General features: G+C 46.4%; 2 protein-coding genes across 2 annotated transcripts; both read right to left on the reverse strand.

Annotated features, from left to right (window-relative positions):
* Nucleotides 1-854: 854 nt before the first annotated feature.
* LOC139533002 (mucin-2-like) lies at nt 855-3,550 on the reverse strand. The gene is made up of 2 exons (XM_071331149.1): nt 3,498-3,550; nt 855-3,267 (listed from the first exon to the last, which is right to left on the reverse strand). Exons 1-2 carry the CDS (start codon nt 3,548-3,550, stop codon nt 855-857), a joined length of 2,466 nt encoding a protein of 821 aa, XP_071187250.1.
* An 83-nt stretch (nt 3,551-3,633) lies between these two features.
* Nucleotides 3,634-6,483, reverse strand: LOC139533003 (uncharacterized). The gene is made up of 3 exons (XM_071331150.1): nt 6,456-6,483; nt 4,578-5,921; nt 3,634-3,845 (listed from the first exon to the last, which is right to left on the reverse strand). The coding sequence occupies exons 1-3, from the start codon at nt 6,481-6,483 to the stop codon at nt 3,634-3,636; spliced, it is 1,584 nt and encodes a 527-aa protein (XP_071187251.1).
* Between the last annotated feature and the right edge of the window lie 11,108 nt (nt 6,484-17,591).

Here is a 17,591-nt window from a genome sequence, read left to right on the forward strand (position 1 = left end):
TGACTGCTGGTAGAGGTGAGGTTAGAGTTGGGATGGTAACAGTGGGTAGTGGTGGAGGAGGGTGAGGAGGGACGGTAGTGACTGCTGGTAGAGGTGAGGTTAGAGTTGGCATGGTAACAGTGGGTAGTGGTGGAGGAGGGTGAGGAGGGACGTTAGTGACTGCTGGTAGAGGTGAGGTTAGAGTTGGCATGGTAACAGTGGGTAGTGGTGGAGGAGGGTGAGGAGGGACGGTAGTGACTGCTGGTAGAGGTGAGGTTAGAGTTGGCATGGTAACAGTGGGTAGTGGTGGAGGAGGGTGAGGAGGGAAAGTAGTGACTGCTGGTAGAGGTGAGGTTAGAGTTGTTACGGTAACAGTGGGTAGTGGTGGAGGAGGGTGAGGAGGGACGGTAGTGACTGCTGGTAGAGGTGAGGTTAGAGTTGGCATGGTAACAGTGGGTAGTGGTGGAGGAGGGTGAGGAGGGACGGTAGTGACTGCTGGTAGAGGTGAGGTTAGAGTTGGCATGGTAACAGTGGGTAGTGGTGGAGGAGGGTGAGGAGGGACGGTAGTGACTGCTGGTAGAGGTGGGGTTAGAGTTGGCATGGTAACAGTGGGTAGTGGTGGAGGAGGGTGAGGAGAGACGGTAGTGACTGCTGGTAGAGGTGAGGTTAGAGTTGGCATGGTAACAGTGGGTAGTGGTGGAGGAGGGTGAGGAGGGGCGGTAGTGACTGCTGGTAGAGGTGAGGTTAGAGTTGGGATGGTAACAGTGGGTAGTGGTGGAGGAGGGTGAGGAGGGGCGGTAGTGACTGCTGGTAGAGGTGAGGTTAGAGTTGGCATGGTAACAGTGGGTAGTGGTGGAGGAGGGTGAGGAGGGACGTTAGTGACTGCTGGTAGAGGTGAGGTTAGAGTTGGCATGGTAACAGTGGGTAGTGGTGGAGGAGGGTGAGGAGGGACGGTAGTGACTGCTGGTAGAGGTGAGGTTAGAGTGGGTAGTGGTGGAGGAGGGTGAGGAGGGACGGTAGTGACTGCTGGTAGAGGTGAGGTTAGAGTTGGGATGGTAACAGTGGGTAGTGGTGGAGGAGGGTGAGGAGGGACGGTAGTGACTGCTGGTAGAGGTGAGGTTAGAGTTGGCATGGTAACAGTGGGTAGTGGTGGAGGAGGGTGAGGAGGGACGGTAGTGACTGCTGGTAGAGGTGAGGTTAGAGTTGGGATGGTAACAGTGGGTAGTGGTGGAGGAGGGTGAGGAGGGACGGTAGTGACTGCTGGTAGAGGTGAGGTTAGAGTTGGCACGGTAACAGTGGGTAGTGGTGGAGGAGGGTGAGGAGGGACGGTAGTGACTGCTGGTAGAGGTGAGGTTAGAGTTGGGATGGTAACAGTGGGTAGTGGTGGAGGAGGGTGAGGAGGGACGGTAGTGACTGCTGGTAGAGGTGAGGTTAGAGTTGGCATGGTAACAGTGGGTAGTGGTGGAGGAGGGTGAGGAGGGACGGTAGTGACTGCTGGTAGAGGTGAGGTTAGAGTTGGCACGGTAACAGTGGGTAGTGGTGGAGGAGCGTGAGGAGGGACGGTAGTGACTGCTGGTAGAGGTGAGGTTAGAGTTGGGATGGTAACAGTGGGTAGTGGTGGAGGAGGGTGAGGAGGGACGGTAGTGACTGCTGGTAGAGGTGAGGTTAGAGTTGGCATGGTAACAGTGGGTAGTGGTGGAGGAGGGTGAGGAGGGACGGTAGTGACTGCTGGTAGAGGTGAGGTTAGAGTTGGCATGGTAACAGTGGGTAGTGGTGGAGGAGGGTGAGGAGGGACGGTAGTGACTGCTGGTAGAGGTGAGGTTAGAGTTGGCATGGTAACAGTGGGTAGTGGTGGAGGAGGGTGAGGAGGGACGGTAGTGACTGCTGGTAGAGGTGAGGTTAGAGTTGTTACGGTAACAGTGGGTAGTGGTGGAGGAGGGTGAGGAGGGACGGTAGTGACTGCTGGTAGAGGTGAGGTTAGAGTTGGCATGGTAACAGTGGGTAGTGGTGGAGGAGGGTGAGGAGGGACGGTAGTGACTGCTGGTAGAGGTGAGGTTAGAGTTGGCATGGTAACAGTGGGTAGTGGTGGAGGAGGGTGAGGAGGGACGGTAGTGACTGCTGGTAGAGGTGGGGTTAGAGTTGGCATGGTAACAGTGGGTAGTGGTGGAGGAGGGTGAGGAGGGACGGTAGTGACTGCTGGTAGAGGTGAGGTTAGAGTTGGGATGGTAACAGTGGGTAGTGGTGGTGGAGGGTGAGGAGGGACGGTAGTGACTGCTGGTAGAGGTGAGGTTAGAGTTGGCATGGTAACAGTGGGTAGTGGTGGAGGAGGGTGAGGAGGGACGGTAGTGACTGCTGGTAGAGGTGAGGTTAGAGTTGGCATGGTAACAGTGGGTAGTGGTGGAGGAGGGTGAGGAGGGACGGTAGTGACTGCTGGTAGAGGTGAGGTTAGAGTTGGGATGGTAACAGTGGGTAGTGGTGGAGGAGGGTGAGGAGGGACGGTAGTGACTGCTGGTAGAGGTGAGGTTAGAGTTGGGATGGTAACAGTGGGTAGTGGTGGAGGAGGGTGAGGAGGGACGGTAGTGACTGCTGGTAGAGGTGAGGTTAGAGTTGGCACGGTAACAGTGGGTAGTGGTGGAGGAGGGTGAGGAGGGACGGTAGTGACTGCTGGTAGAGGTGAGGTTAGAGTTGGGATGGTAACAGTGGGTAGTGGTGGAGGAGGGTGAGGAGGGACGGTAGTGACTGCTGGTAGAGGTGAGGTTAGAGTTGGCATGGTAACAGTGGGTAGTGGTGGAGGAGGGTGAGGAGGGACGGTAGTGACTGCTGGTAGAGGTGAGATTAGAGTTGGGATGGTAACAGTGGGTAGTGGTGGAGGAGGGTGAGGAGGGACGATAGTGACTGCTGGTAGAGGTGAGGTTAGAGTTGGCATGGTAACAGTGGGTAGTGGTGGAGGAGGGTGAGGAGGGACGGTAGTGACTGCTGGTCGAGGTGAGGTTAGAGTTGGCATGGTAACAGTGGGTAGTGGTGGAGGAGGGTGAGGAGGGACGGTAGTGACTGCTGGTAGAGGTGAGGTTAGAGTTGGCATGGTAACAGTGGGTAGTGGTGGAGGAGGGTGAGGAGGGACGGTAGTGACTGCTGGTCGAGGTGAGGTTAGAGTTGGCATGGTAACAGTGGGTAGTGGTGGAGGAGGGTGAGGAGGGACGGTAGTGACTGCTGGTAGAGGTGAGGTTAGAGTTGGCATGGTAACAGTGGGTAGTGGTGGAGGAGGGTGAGGAGGGACGGTAGTGACTGCTGGTAGAGGTGAGGTTAGAGTTGGGATGGTAACAGTGGGTAGTGGTGGAGGAGGGTGAGGAGGAACGGTAGTGACTGCTGGCAGCTCATCTATATTTCATCCTCCACTCAGACAAATGAAACAGGAGCCACCGGAACAAGCAGACCTTGTGACACTTCAAAGAGATGCCCTATGGGTGGGTTCCTCTTGAAGCTGGGGCTGCAGCGGGGCGAAGGGGTGGTGGAGGTACGACCCCTGAAACACTCCCAGCTGGGGGTTCCCCGTCCCCGGCGAGGGGCTCATTAACCCCTAAACAGGCCTGGCGAAGGGTGAGGGGGCCAGGGGGAGAGGGGCGAGGGGGAGAGGGGCGAGGGGCTCATTAACCCTTAAACAGGCCTAGCGAAGGGTGAGGGGGCCAGGGGGAGAGGGGCGAGGGGGAGAGGGGCCAGGGGCGAGGGGGAGAGGGGCAAGGGGGAGAGGGGCGAGGGGGAGAGGGGCGAGGGGTGCTTAGTACAGGTCCTAATTACTGTACCGCCTGTCTGCCTGCATCCGCCTTCGTTGCTACGCAGGGGATAAGGGGGAAGGGGAGGAGGGGAGTCTAGGGGAAAGAGGAGAGGGGGGAGGAGGGGAGGAGGGGAGGAGGGGAGTCTAGGGGAAAGAGGAGAGGGGGGAGGAGGGGAGGAGGGGAGGAGGGGAGGCTAGGGGAAAGAGGAGAGGGAGGGGGGGGAGGGGAGGAGGCTAGGGGGAAGAGGAGAGGGAGGAAGGGATAAGGGGGGAGGGGAGGAGGGGAGGAGGGGAGTCTAGGGGAAAGAGGAGAGGGGGGAGGAGGGGAGGAGGGGAGGAGGGGAGGAGGGGAGGCTAGGGGAAAGAGGAGAGGGAGGGGGGGAGGGGAGGAGGCTAGGGGAAAGAGGAGAGGGAGGAGGGGGAGCCACAGGAGTGTTTTGAACTTGTGCTTTAATTGAATAACCAGATTAAACCTCTTTGACATAATTAGCTCAAGAGAGCCCCCCCCCCCCCCCCTACACACTTCTGTAAGATTCTTCAACCTTATGACGGGCGTCTACGAGGAGGAAGGCTAGAAGAGGGACAGGGCTAAGGAGAATGTGAGAATGTGAGAACAGAGGATTGGATAGGGACAGGAAAGAGGAGGCATATTTAATCCTAAATGAGGTAACCTGGTAAACTGAGATCAATTTACCTAAAGGGGTTTGGTTTGCTCGATCTCTAATGATGTTAGTTAATGTCTTTACTAATTAATTGAGTTAATTAGGCACGCCCAGCGGAGTCTCTGTCAGCTGATTAACAGAGTGAAACAAATAGGGTTGATTACCCAGGACTGGACTGGACTGGCTGGACTGGGTGGGACTGGACTGGACTGGGTGGGGCTGGACTGGCTGGGCTGGGTGGGACTGGACTGGACTGGGTGGGGCTGGACTGGCTGGGCTGGGTGGGACTGGACTGGGTGGACTGGGTGGACTGGGTGGACTGGACTGGACTGGACTGGCTGGGCTGGGTGGGGCTGGACTGGACTGGGTGGACTGGGTGGACTGGACTGGACTGGACTGGCTGGGCTGGGTGGGGCTGGACTGGACTGGACTGGGTGGACTGGACTGGACTGGGTGGACTGGGTGGACTGGACTGGACTGGACTGGCTGGGCTGGGTGGGGCTGGACTGGACTGGGTGGACTGGGTGGACTGGACTGGACTGGACTGGACTGGACTGGACTGGACTGGGTGGACTGGGTGGACTGGACTGGACTGGACTGGACTGGGTGGACTGGGTGGACTGGACTGGACTGGACTGGCTGGGCTGGGTGGACTGGACTGGACTGGACTGGACTGGACTGGACTGGCTGGGTGGGCTGGGTGGACTGGACTGGACTGGGCTGGGTGGACTGGACTGGACTGGCTGGGCTGGACTGGACTGGACTGGACTGGCTGGGCTGGGTGGACTGGACTGGACTGGACTGGGCTGGGTGGACTGGACTGGACTGGACTGGACTGGACTGGGCTGGGTGGACTGGGTGGACTGGACTGGACTGGACTGGACTGGACTGGACTGGGTGGACTGGACTGGACTGGACTGGACTGGACTGGGCTGGGTGGACTGGGTGGACTGGACTGGACTGGACTGGACTGGACTGGGTGGACTGGACTGGACTGGACTGGACTGGGCTGGGTGGACTGGACTGGACTGGACTGGACTGGCTGGGCTGGGTGGACTGGACTGGACTGGCTGGGCTGGACTGGACTGGACTGGCTGGGCTGGGTGGACTGGACTGGGTGGGCTGGGTGGACTGGACTGGACTGGACTGGACTGGCTGGGCTGGGTGGACTGGACTGGATTGGCTGGGTGGGGCTGGACTGGACTGGACTGGACTGGACTGGACTGGACTGGGCTGGGTGGACTGGACTGGGTGGGCTGGGTGGACTGGACTGGACTGGACTGGACTGGACTGGCTGGGCTGGGTGGACTGGACTGGATTGGCTGGGTGGGGCTGGACTGGACTGGGTGGACTGGACTGGATTGGCTGGGTGGGGATGGACTGGACTGGGTGGACTGGACTAGGTGGACTGGACTGGGTGGGGCTGGACTGGACTGGACTGGACTGGGTGGGGCTGGGTGGGGCTGGGTTGGGTGGGGCTGGGCTGGGTGGGGCTGGGCTGGGTGGGGCTGGGTTGGGGTTAGGGCTTGGGTTAGGGTTATGGTTAGGGGTTGGGTTAGGGTTAGGGTTAGGGGTTAGGGCTTGGGTTAGGGGTTAGGGCTTGGGTTAGGGGTTAGGGGTTAGGGTTAGGGTTAGGGTTAGAGGTTAGGGTTAGGGCTTGGGTTAGGGCTTGGGTTAGGGGTTTTGGTTAGGTGTTAGGGTTAGGGCTTGGGTTAGGGGGGGTTAGGGTTAGGGTTAGGGGTTAGGGGTTAGGGTTAGGGCTTGGGTTAGGGCTTGGGTTAGGGGTTAGGGTTAGGGGTTAGGGTTAGGGTTAGGGTTTGGGTTAGGGCTTGGGTTAGGGTTAGGGGTTATGGTTAGGGGTTAGGTTTTGGGATAGGGTTAGGGCTTGGGTTAGGGCTTGGGTTAGGGCTTGGTTTAGGGTTAGGGCTTGGGTTAGGGTTAGGGCTTGGGCTTGGGTTAGGGTTAGATGAGTGATCTTGTGCATGGAACACCCAGGTCTTGTCATTGGTGTATCGCCGGGTAAATAACCTGATTGTATCTACCAACTTTGGGATAGTACAGCTCATACATTATAACTTGTTTCTCTCTCAACTCCCTCTCTCAACTCCCTCTCTCAACTCTCAACTCCCTGTCTGAACTCCCTCTCTCAACTCCCTCTCTCAACTCCCTCTCTCAACTTCCTGTCTCAACTCCCTCTCTCAACTCTCAACTCCCTCTCTCAACTCCCTGTCTGAACTCCCTCTCTCAACTCTCTCTCTCTCAACTCCCTCTCTCAACTCCCTCTCTCAACTCTCAACTCCCTCTCTCAACTCCCTGTCTCAACTCCCTCTCTCAACTCCCTCTCTCAACTCCCTGTCTGAACTCTCTCTTTCAACGCCCTTTCTCAACTCTGAACTCCCTGTCTGAACTCTCTCTCTCAACTCTCTCTCCCAACTCTCTCTCTCAACTCCATGTCTCAACTCCCTCTCTCAACTCCATGTCTCAACTCGTTCTCTCAACTCTCAACCTCCTTTCTCAACTCTCAACTCCCTTTCTCAACTTGTTCTCTCAACTCTCAACTCCCTTTCTCAACTCATTCTCTCAACTCCCGTGCTATAGGTCATCTTTTCCATGAAGCTTCCCTGCTGTAGGTCACCTTTTCCATTAAGCTTCCCTGCTGTAGTTCACCTTTTCCATTAAGCTTCCCTGCTGTAGTTCACCTTTTCCATTAAGCTTCCCTGCTGTAGGTCACCTTTTCCATTAAGCTTCCCTGCTGTAGGTCACCTTTCCATTAAGCTTCACTGTTGTAGGTCACCTATTCCATTAAGCTTCCCTGCTGTAGGTCACCTTTTCCATGAAGCTTCCATGCTGTAGGTCACCTTTTCCATGAAGCTTCCCTGCTATAGGTCACCTTTTCCATGAAGCTTCCCTGCTGTAGGTCACCTTTCCATTAAGCTTCACTGTTGTAGGTCACCTATTCCATTAAGCTTCCCTGCTGTAGGTCACCTTTTCCATGAAGCTTCCATGCTGTAGGTCACCTTTTCCATTAAGCTTCCCTGCTATAGTTCACCTTTTCCATTAAGCTTCCCTGCTGTAGTTCACCTTTTCCATTAAGCTTCCCTGCTGTAGGTCACCTTTTCCATTAATCTTCCCTGCTGTAGGTCACCTTTTCCATTAAGCTTCACTGTTGTAGGTCACCTATTCCATTAAGCTTCCCTGCTGTAGGTCACCTTTTCCATGAAGCTTCCCTGCTGTAGGTCACTTTTTCCATGAAGCTTCCCTGCTGTAGGTCACCTTTTCCATGAAGCTTCCCTGCTGTAGGTCACCTATTCCATTAAGCTTCACTGTTGTAGGTCACCTTTTCCATTAAGCTTCCCTGCTGTAGGTCACCTTTTCCATGAAGCTTCCCTGCTGTAGTTCACCTTTTCCATTAAGCTTCCTTTCTCTAGGTCACCTGTTCATTGAAGCTTCCCTGCTGTAGGTCACTTTTTCCATGAAGCGTCCCTGCTGTAGGTCAACTTTTCCATTAAGCTTCCCTACTGTAGTTCACCTTTTCCATGAAGCTTCCCTGCTGTAGTTCACCTTTTCCATGAAGCTTCCCTGCTGTAGGTCACCTTTTCCATGAAGTTTCCTTTCTGTAGGTCACCTTTTCCATAAAGTTTCCCTGCTGTAGGTCACCTTTTCCATGAAGTTTCCTTGCTGTAGGTCACCATTTCCCAGGAATGGTGAAACCAGGCTGGAAAACAAAACAAAACAAAATCCTAACAAGCAGATGTCAGTTTCTCGCCATCAGCCATCACACTCCTGACAGACAGACAGACAGACAGACAGACAGACAGACAGACAGACAGACAGACAGACAGACAGACAGACAGACAGACAGACAGACAGACAGACAGACAGACAGACAGACAGACAGACAGACAGTCCTCTGGACAGGACTCTCTTTCTCTCATCTATTCTCTCTCCCTCTCACCTCGCGGTCATCTGAGAGAAGGGAATTCATCAGATTTCAGAGTGTGTGTGTGTGTGTGTGTGTGTGTGTGTGTGTGTGTGTGTGTGTGTGTGTGTGTGTGTGTGTGTGTGTGTGTGTGTGTGTGTGTGTGTGTGTGTGTGTGTGTGTGTGTGTGTGTGTGTGTGTGTGTGTGTGTGTTTACTGCCTGTGTTAGTGTCAGAAACTGATTGTGAGCGGTGTGAGGGAGCTGTCTCCGGTGTTGTCTTGGATCACCTGGTCTGTTCACTGTGGACCTGACAGGCCAGCAGACTAATCAATATATACCTCAGTGGACTCAAAGGTGAACACTACCTCTGGGGAGACCACTGGGTGTGTGTGTGTGTGTGTGTGTGTGTGTGTGTGTGTGTGTGTGTGTGTGTGTGTGTGTGTGTGTGTGTGTGTGTGTGTGTGTGTGTGTGTGTGTGTGTGTGTGTGTGTGTGTGTGTGTGTGGTGTGTGTGTGTGTGTGTGTGTGTGTGTGTGTGTGTGTGTGTGTGTGTGTGTGTGTGTGTGTATAATGGTTCATCAGGGAGGGGGGCATTATAATGGTTCATCAGGGGGGGGACATTATAATGATTCATCAGGGGGGGACATTATAATGATTCATCAGGGGGGGGGACATTATAATGATTCATCAGGGGGGGGGCATTATAATGATTCATCAGGGGGGGACATTATAATGATTCATCAGGGGGGGGGACATTATAATGATTCATCGGGGGGGGACATTATAATGATTCATCAGAGGGGGGAACATTATAATGATTCATCAGGGTGGGACATTATAATGATTCATCAGGGTGGGACATTATAATGGTTCATCAGGGGGGACATTATAATGATTCATCAGGGGGGGACATTATAATGATTCATCAGGGAGGGACATTATAATGATTCATCAGGGGGGGGGACATTATAATGATTCATCAGGGGGGGGGACATTATAATGATTCATCAAGGGGGGGACATTACAATGATTCATCAGAGGGGGGACATTATAATGATTCATCAGGGGGGGACTTTATAATGATTCATCGGGGGGGACATTATAATGATTCATCGGGGGGGGACATGATAATGATTCATCAGGGGGGGGACATTATAATGATTCATCAGGGGGGACATTATAATGATTCATCGGGGGGGGGACATTATAATGATTCATCAGGGGGGGGGGGGGACATTATAATGATTCATCAGGGGGGGGACATTATAATGATTCAACCGGGGGGGACATTATAATGATTCATCAGGGGGGGGACATTATAATGATTCATCGGGGGGGGGGACATTATAATGATTCATCAGGGGGGGACATAATAATGATTCATCAGGGGGGGGACATTATAATGATTCATCAGGGGGGGGACATTATAATGATTCATCAAGGGGGGGACATTATAATGATTCATCAGAGGGGGGGACATTATAATGATTCATCAGGGGGGGGGACATTATAATGATTCATCAGGGGGGGGGACATTATAATGATTCATCAGGGGGGGAACATTATAATGATTCATGTAATGTTGTGTGAATGTGTTTATTCACATGATGCAGGATTTTATTACATTTAGTATAGAGCTTTCTACATGAACTCCATGAAGATTTACCAGCCGCAACCTACACACACACACACACACACACACACACACACACACACACACACACACACACACACACACACACACACACACACACACACACACACACACACACACACACACACACACACACACACACACACACTGACACAAACACACCCTCACACACCCACACACTGACACACACCCACACGCTGACACACACACACACACACACACATACCCCCCCCCCCCCCACACACACACACATACCCCACGCGCACACATTAAAAAATACACACAAACATCCACAAACCCCTCTGCCCCAATGATATAAAACGTAGCCTGAAAGATCTGACTTGTTCCTAGATTCCAATAGATTGTTATGGCGCAGGCGGACTAGGTACTACCACCGTGATAATTATCATCCATAATTCAGTGAGGGGAAATGGCTGAGGGATGCACACACACACACACACACACACACACACACACACACACACACACACACACACACACACACACACACACACACACACACACACACACACACTCACACACACACACACACACACACACACACACACACACACACACACACACACACACACACACACACACACACACACACACACACACACACACACACACACACCACACACACACACACACACACCACACACACACACAGACACACCACACACACACACACACACACACACACACACACACACACACACACACACACACACACACACACACACACACACACACACACACACAGCCGCTGCGTTCGGAGGCTCAGGCAGGCTGTGAGGTGCCGACATGTCAAAGCCGTTAATAGATAATTTGACTACTTCCGTGTGCCATTGAAGATCAGCTTTATGTTTGCACTATGCTTGGGATTTGCTGACATGGCCGTGGGATTTGTTTGGGGGGGGGGGGGGGTTGCCTGAGCGAACACACACGCGCTCTAGATGTCCTGGATTTCAGTGGAATCGGACTAAAGTGGATTCAGGGTGTTCTGTTGCTCAGCTGTTTGTAGTTGATGGTGCTGACTCAGAACCTTCTGGAAGATACAGACCTGCCGTAACGTAGAGCTAGCTGGATGGGGGGGATGCTGGCTAGCAGGGAGGGCTGTTGCTTGTGTGTGTACATGTAAACCATGTGACCAACCACTGGCACTGAATCGTGCCTGTCTGTATGTGAAAACATGGCGTGGTCAAGGCCTGAAGGGCTCTCTTTGAAGGTCTATGACCGGCCGGGTTCAAACCTGTGTCTCCTGCGTGATACAATAAGGTGTTAGCCCGGTGAGCTAAAGTCTAGCGGTTGTAAGAGCCTCTCTCCGTTTTGTTGTTGTCAGAGTCCTGTGGTGTAAGAAGTGTCGCTCTGTCTAGCTTGGTTCAATGAACTACCTTCATTTCTCAAGATATTCAACAGTATCTCTGTCTAGCTTTGTTCCAATGAACTACCTTAGTTTCTCAAGATATTCAACAGTATCTCTGTCTAGCTTTGTTCCAATGAACTACCTTCGTTTCTCAAGATATTCAACAGTATCTCTGTCTAGCTTTGGTTCAATGAACTACCTTAGTTTCTCAAGATATTCAACAGTATCTCTGTCTAGCTTGGTTCAATGAACTACTTTCGTTTCTCAAGATATTCAACTGTCTCTCTCTCTCTCTCTCTCTCTCTCTCTCTCTCTCTCTCTCTCTCTCTCTCTCTCTCTCTCTCTGTGTCTCTCTCACTCTCTCTCTCTCTCTCTCTCTCTCTCTCCCTCTCTCTCTCTCTCTCTCTCTCTCTCTCTCTCTCTCTCTCTCTCTGTGTCTGTCTCTCTGTCTCTCTCTCTCTCTCTCTGTGTCTGTCTCTCTGTCTCTCTCTCTCTCTCTCTCTCTCTCCGTGTTCGTCAGAGCCCTGTGAGTATAAGAAGTGCTGTTTTGCTACAGTGGATCAGTCCAGTGAGATCTCTACTCAGTACAAAGAAAGTTCAGGGTCAACATTGATTGGAAGCCATACACAGAGCCCCTAGAGAGGCTATGCACTTTCCAAAATGGAGATCAGAAAGCCTCCTGCCTCCCAAAGATGGCTCGGTTTCTCTTGTGTGTGTTTCTCTTGTGGGTGTGTAGATGTGTGTGTGTGTGTGTGTGTGTGTGTGTGTGTGTGTGTGTGTGTGTGTGTGTGTGTGTGTGTGTGTGTGTGTGTGTGTGTGTGTGTGTGTGTGTGTGTGTGTGTGTGTGTGTGTGTGTGTGTGTGTGTGTGTGTGTGTGTGTGTGTGTGTGTGTGTGTGTGTGTGTGCGTGCGTGCGTGCGTGCGTGCGTGCGTGCGTGCGTGCGTGTGTGTGTGTGTGTGTGTTGGTTACTCTTTCTCCTCCTTCACTGCTGTACTGCTTTACTCTGAAATCTGTGTACCAGATGGCACCCTATTCCCTATATAGTGGTCACCGGGCCAGACAGGGCCATGCCGGGCCAGACAGGGCCAGACCGGGCCAGACCGGGCCATGCCGGGCCAGACCGGGCCAGACCGGGCCAGACCGGGCCAGACCGGGCCAGACCGGGCCAGACCAGGCCATGCCGGGCCAGACAGGGCCAGACCGGGCCATGCCAGACCGGGCCATGCGGGCCAGACCGGGCCAGGCTTAATAATCCATTATGAAGGTGATGTATGTATGGGAGACTTTCTGATCGTCCCAAATGACAACCTGTGCACTACTTTTGACCAGGGCTATGGTGAAAAGTAGTGCACTATATAGGGAATAGGGTTCTATAGGGTACTGGTCTAAAGTAGTGCACTATATATAGGGAATAGGGTTCTATAGGGCTCTGGTCTAAAGTAGTTTACTATACAGGGAATAGGGTTCTATAGGGCTCTGGTCTAAAGTAGTGCACTATATAGGGAAAAATCTATAAACCATCTATAAACCATCTATAAACCATCTATAAACCATCTATAAACCATCTATAAACCATCTATAAACCATCTATAAACCATCTATAAACCATCTATAAACCATCTATAAACCATCTATAAACCATCTAGTGAACATCTATAAACCATCTATAAACATCTATAAACCATCTATAAACCATCTATAAACCATCTATAAACCATCTATAAACCATCTATAAACCATCTATAAACCATCTATAAACCATCTATAAACCATCTATAAACATCTATAAACCATCTATAAACCATCTATAAACCATCTATAAACCATCTATAAACCATCTATAAACCATCTATAAACCATCTATAAACCATCTATAAACCATCTATAAACCATCTATAAACCATCTATAAACCATCTATAAACCATCTATTAACCATCTATAAACCATCTATAAACCATCTATAAACCATCTATAAACCATCTATAAACATCTATAAACCATCTATAAACCATCTATAAACCATCTATAAACCATCTATAAACCATCTATAAACCATCTATAAACCATCTAGTGAACATCTATAAACATCTATAAACCATCTATAAACCATCTATAAACCATCTATAAACCATCTATAAACCATCTATAAACCATCTATAAACCATCTATAAACCATCTATAAACCATCTATAAACCATCTAGTGAACATCTATAAACCATCTATAAACATCTATAAACCATCTATAAACCATCTATAAACCATCTATAAACCATCTATAAACCATCTATAAACCATCTATAAACCATCTATAAACCATCTATAAACCATCTAGTGAACATCTATAAACCATCTATAAACCATCTATAAACCATCTATAAACCGTCTATAAACCATCTATAAACATCTATAAACCATCTATAAACCATCTATAAACCATCTATAAACCATCTATAAACCATCTATAAACCATCTATAAACCATCTATAAACCATCTATAAACCATCTAGTGAACATCTATAAACCATCTATAAACCATCTATAAACCATCTATAAACCATCTGTAAACCATCTATAAACCATCTATAAACCATCTATAAACCATCTATAAACCATCTATAAACCATCTATAAACCATCTATAAACCATCTATAAACCATCTATAAACCATCTATAAACCATCTATAAACCATCTATAAACCATCTATAAACCATCTATAAACCATCTATAAACCATCTAGTGAACATCTATAAACCATCTATAAACATCTATAAACCATCTATAAACCATCTATAAACCATCTATAAACCATCTATAAACCATCTATAAACCATCTATAAACCATCTATAAACCATCTATAAACCATCTATAAACATCTATAAACATCTATAAACCATCTATAAACATCTATAAACCATCTATAAACCATCTATAAACCATCTATAAACCATCTATAAACCATCTATAAACCATCTATAAACCATCTATAAACATCTATAAACCATCTATAAACATCTATAAACCATCTATAAACCATCTATAAACCATCTATAAACCATCTATAAACCATCTAGTGATGTCTATAAACCATCTATAAACCATCTAGTGAACATCTATAAACCATCTATAAACATCTATAAACCATCTATAAACCATCTATAAACCATCTATTAACCATCTATAAACCATCTAGTGAACATCTATAAACCATCTATAAACCATCTATAAACCATCTATAAACCATCTATAAACCGTCTATAAACCATCTATAAACCATCTATAAACCATCTATAAACCATCTATAAACCATCTAGTGAACATCTATAAACCATCTATAAACCATCTATAAACCATCTATAAACCATCTATAAACCATCTATAAACCATCTATAAACATCTATAAACCATCTATAAACCATCTAGTGAACATCTATAAACCATCTATAAACCATCTATAAACCATCTATAAACCATCTAGTGAACATCTATAAACCATCTATAAACCATCTATAAACCATCTATAAAACATCTATAAACCATCTATAAACCATCTATAAACCATCTATAAACCATCTATAAACCATCTATAAACCATCTATAAACCATCTAGTGAACATCTAGTTAACCATCTATAAACCATCTATAAACCATCTATAAACCATCTATAAACCGTCTATAAACCATCTAGTGAACATCTATAAACCATCTATAAACCATCTATAAACCATCTATAAACCATCTATAAACCATCTATAAACCATCTATAAACCATCTATAAACATCTATAAACCATCTATAAACCATCTAGTGAACATCTATAAACCATCTATAAACCATCTATAAACCATCTATAAACCATCTATAAACCATCTATAAACCATCTATAAACCATCTAGTGAACATCTATAAACCATCTATAAACCATCTATAAACCATCTATAAACCGTCTATAAACCATCTATAAACCGTCTATAAACCATCTATAAACCGTCTATAAACCATCTATAAACCGTCAATAAACCATCTATAAACCGTCTATAAACCATCTATAAACCATCTGTAAACATCTATAAACCATCTATAAACCATCTATAAACCATCTATAAACCATCTATAAACCATCTATAAACCATCTATTAACCATCTAGTGAACATCTATAAACCATCTATAAACCATCTATAAACCATCTATAAACCGTCTATAAACCATCTATAAACCATCTATAAACCATCTATAAACCATCTATAAACCATCTATAAACCATCTATAAACCATCTATAAACCATCTAGTGAACATCTATAAACCATCTATAAACCATCTATAAACCATCTATAAACCATCTAGTGAACATCTATAAACCATCTATAAACCATCTATAAACCATCTATAAACCGTCTATAAACCATCTATAAACCATTTATAAACCGTCTATAAACCATCTATAAACCATCTATAAACCGTCTATAAACCATCTATAAACCATCTATAAACCATCTATAAACCATCTATAAACCATCTATAAACCATCTATAAACCATCTATAAACCATCTATAAACATCTATAAACCATCTATAAACCATCTATAAACCATCTATAAACCATCTATAAACCATCTAGTGAACATCTATAAACCATCTATAAACCATCTATAAACCATCTATAAACCATCTAGTGACGTCTATAAACCATCTATAAACCGTCTATAAACCGTCTATAAACCATCTATAAACCATCTAGTGAACATCTATAAACATCTATTAACCATCTATAAACCATCTATAAACCATCTATAAACCATCTATAAACCATCTATAAACCATCTATAAACATCTATAAACATCTATAAACCATCTATAAACCATCTATAAACCATCTATAAACCATCTATAAACCATCTATAAACCATCTATAAACCATCTATAAACCATCTATAAACCATCTAGTGAACATCTATAAACCATCTATAAACCATCTATAAACCATCTATAAACCATCTATAAACCATCTATAAACCGTCTATAAACCATCTATAAACCATCTATAAACCATCTGTAAACCATCTATAAACCATCTATAAACCATCTATAAACCATCTATAAACCATCTATAAACATCTATAAACCATCTATAAACCATCTATAAACCATCTATAAACATCTATAAACCATCTATAAACCATCTATAAACCATCTATAAACCATCTATAAACCATCTATAAACCATCTATAAACCATCTATAAACCATCTATAAACATCTATAAACCATCTATAAACCATCTATAAACCATCTATAAACCATCTATAAACCATCTATAAACCATCTATAAACCATCTATAAACCGTCTATAAACCATCTATAAACCATCTATAAACCATCTGTAAACCATCTATAAACCATCTATAAACCATCTATAAACCATCTATAAACCATCTATAAACCATCTATAAACCATCTATAAACATCTATAAACCATCTATAAACCATCTATAAACCATCTATAAACCATCTATAAACATCTATAAACATCTATAAACCATTTATAAACCATCTATAAACCATCTATAAACCATCTATAAACCATCTATAAACCATCTATAAACCATCTATAAACCATCTATAAACCATCTATAAACCATCTATAAACCATCTATAAACATCTATAAACCATCTATAAACCATCTATAAACATCTATAAACCATCTATAAACCATCTATAAACCATCTATAAACCATCTAGTGAACATCTATAAACCATCTATAAACCATCTAGTGAACATCTATAAACCATCTATAAACCATCTATAAACCATCTGTAAACCATCTATAAACCATCTGTAAACCATCTATAAACATCTATAAACCATCTATAAACCATCTATAAACCATCTAGTGAACATCTATAAACCATCTATAAACCATCTGTAAACCATCTAGTGAACATCTATAAACATCTATAAACCATCTATAAACCATCTATAAACCATCTATAAACCATCTATAAACCGTCTATAAACCATCTATAAACCATCTATAAACCATCTATAAACCATCTATAAACCATCTATAAACCATCTATAAACCATCTATAAACCATCTATAAACCATCTATAAACCATCTATAAACCATCTATAAACCATCTATAAACCATCTATTAACCATCTATAAACCATCTATAAACCATCTATAAACCATCTATAAACCATCTAGTGAACATCTATAAACCATCTATA

Source organism: Salvelinus alpinus, chromosome 10 (assembly GCF_045679555.1).
Source record: "Salvelinus alpinus chromosome 10, SLU_Salpinus.1, whole genome shotgun sequence".
NCBI classification, from domain to species: Eukaryota; Metazoa; Chordata; class Actinopteri; order Salmoniformes; family Salmonidae; genus Salvelinus; species Salvelinus alpinus.

Coding starts and splice junctions, on each gene's coding strand:
- LOC139533002 (XM_071331149.1), bottom strand. CDS start 3,550: ATGAGCCCCTCGCCGGGGACGGGGAACCCCCAGCTGGGAGTGTTTCAG. Junction 3,268..3,497: donor CTGGGAGTGTTTCAGGGGTC/GTACCTCCACCA, acceptor CACCTCTACCAG/CAGTCACTACCGTCCCTCCT.
- LOC139533003 (XM_071331150.1), bottom strand. CDS start 6,483: ATGTATGAGCTGTACTATCCCAAAGTTG. Junction 5,922..6,455: donor GCTGTACTATCCCAAAGTTG/GTAGATACAATC, acceptor ACCCCAACCCAG/CCCCACCCAGCCCAGCCCCA. Junction 3,846..4,577: donor CCAGTCCAGTCCAGTCCTGG/GTAATCAACCCT, acceptor TCTTTCCCCTAG/ACTCCCCTCCTCCCCTTCCC.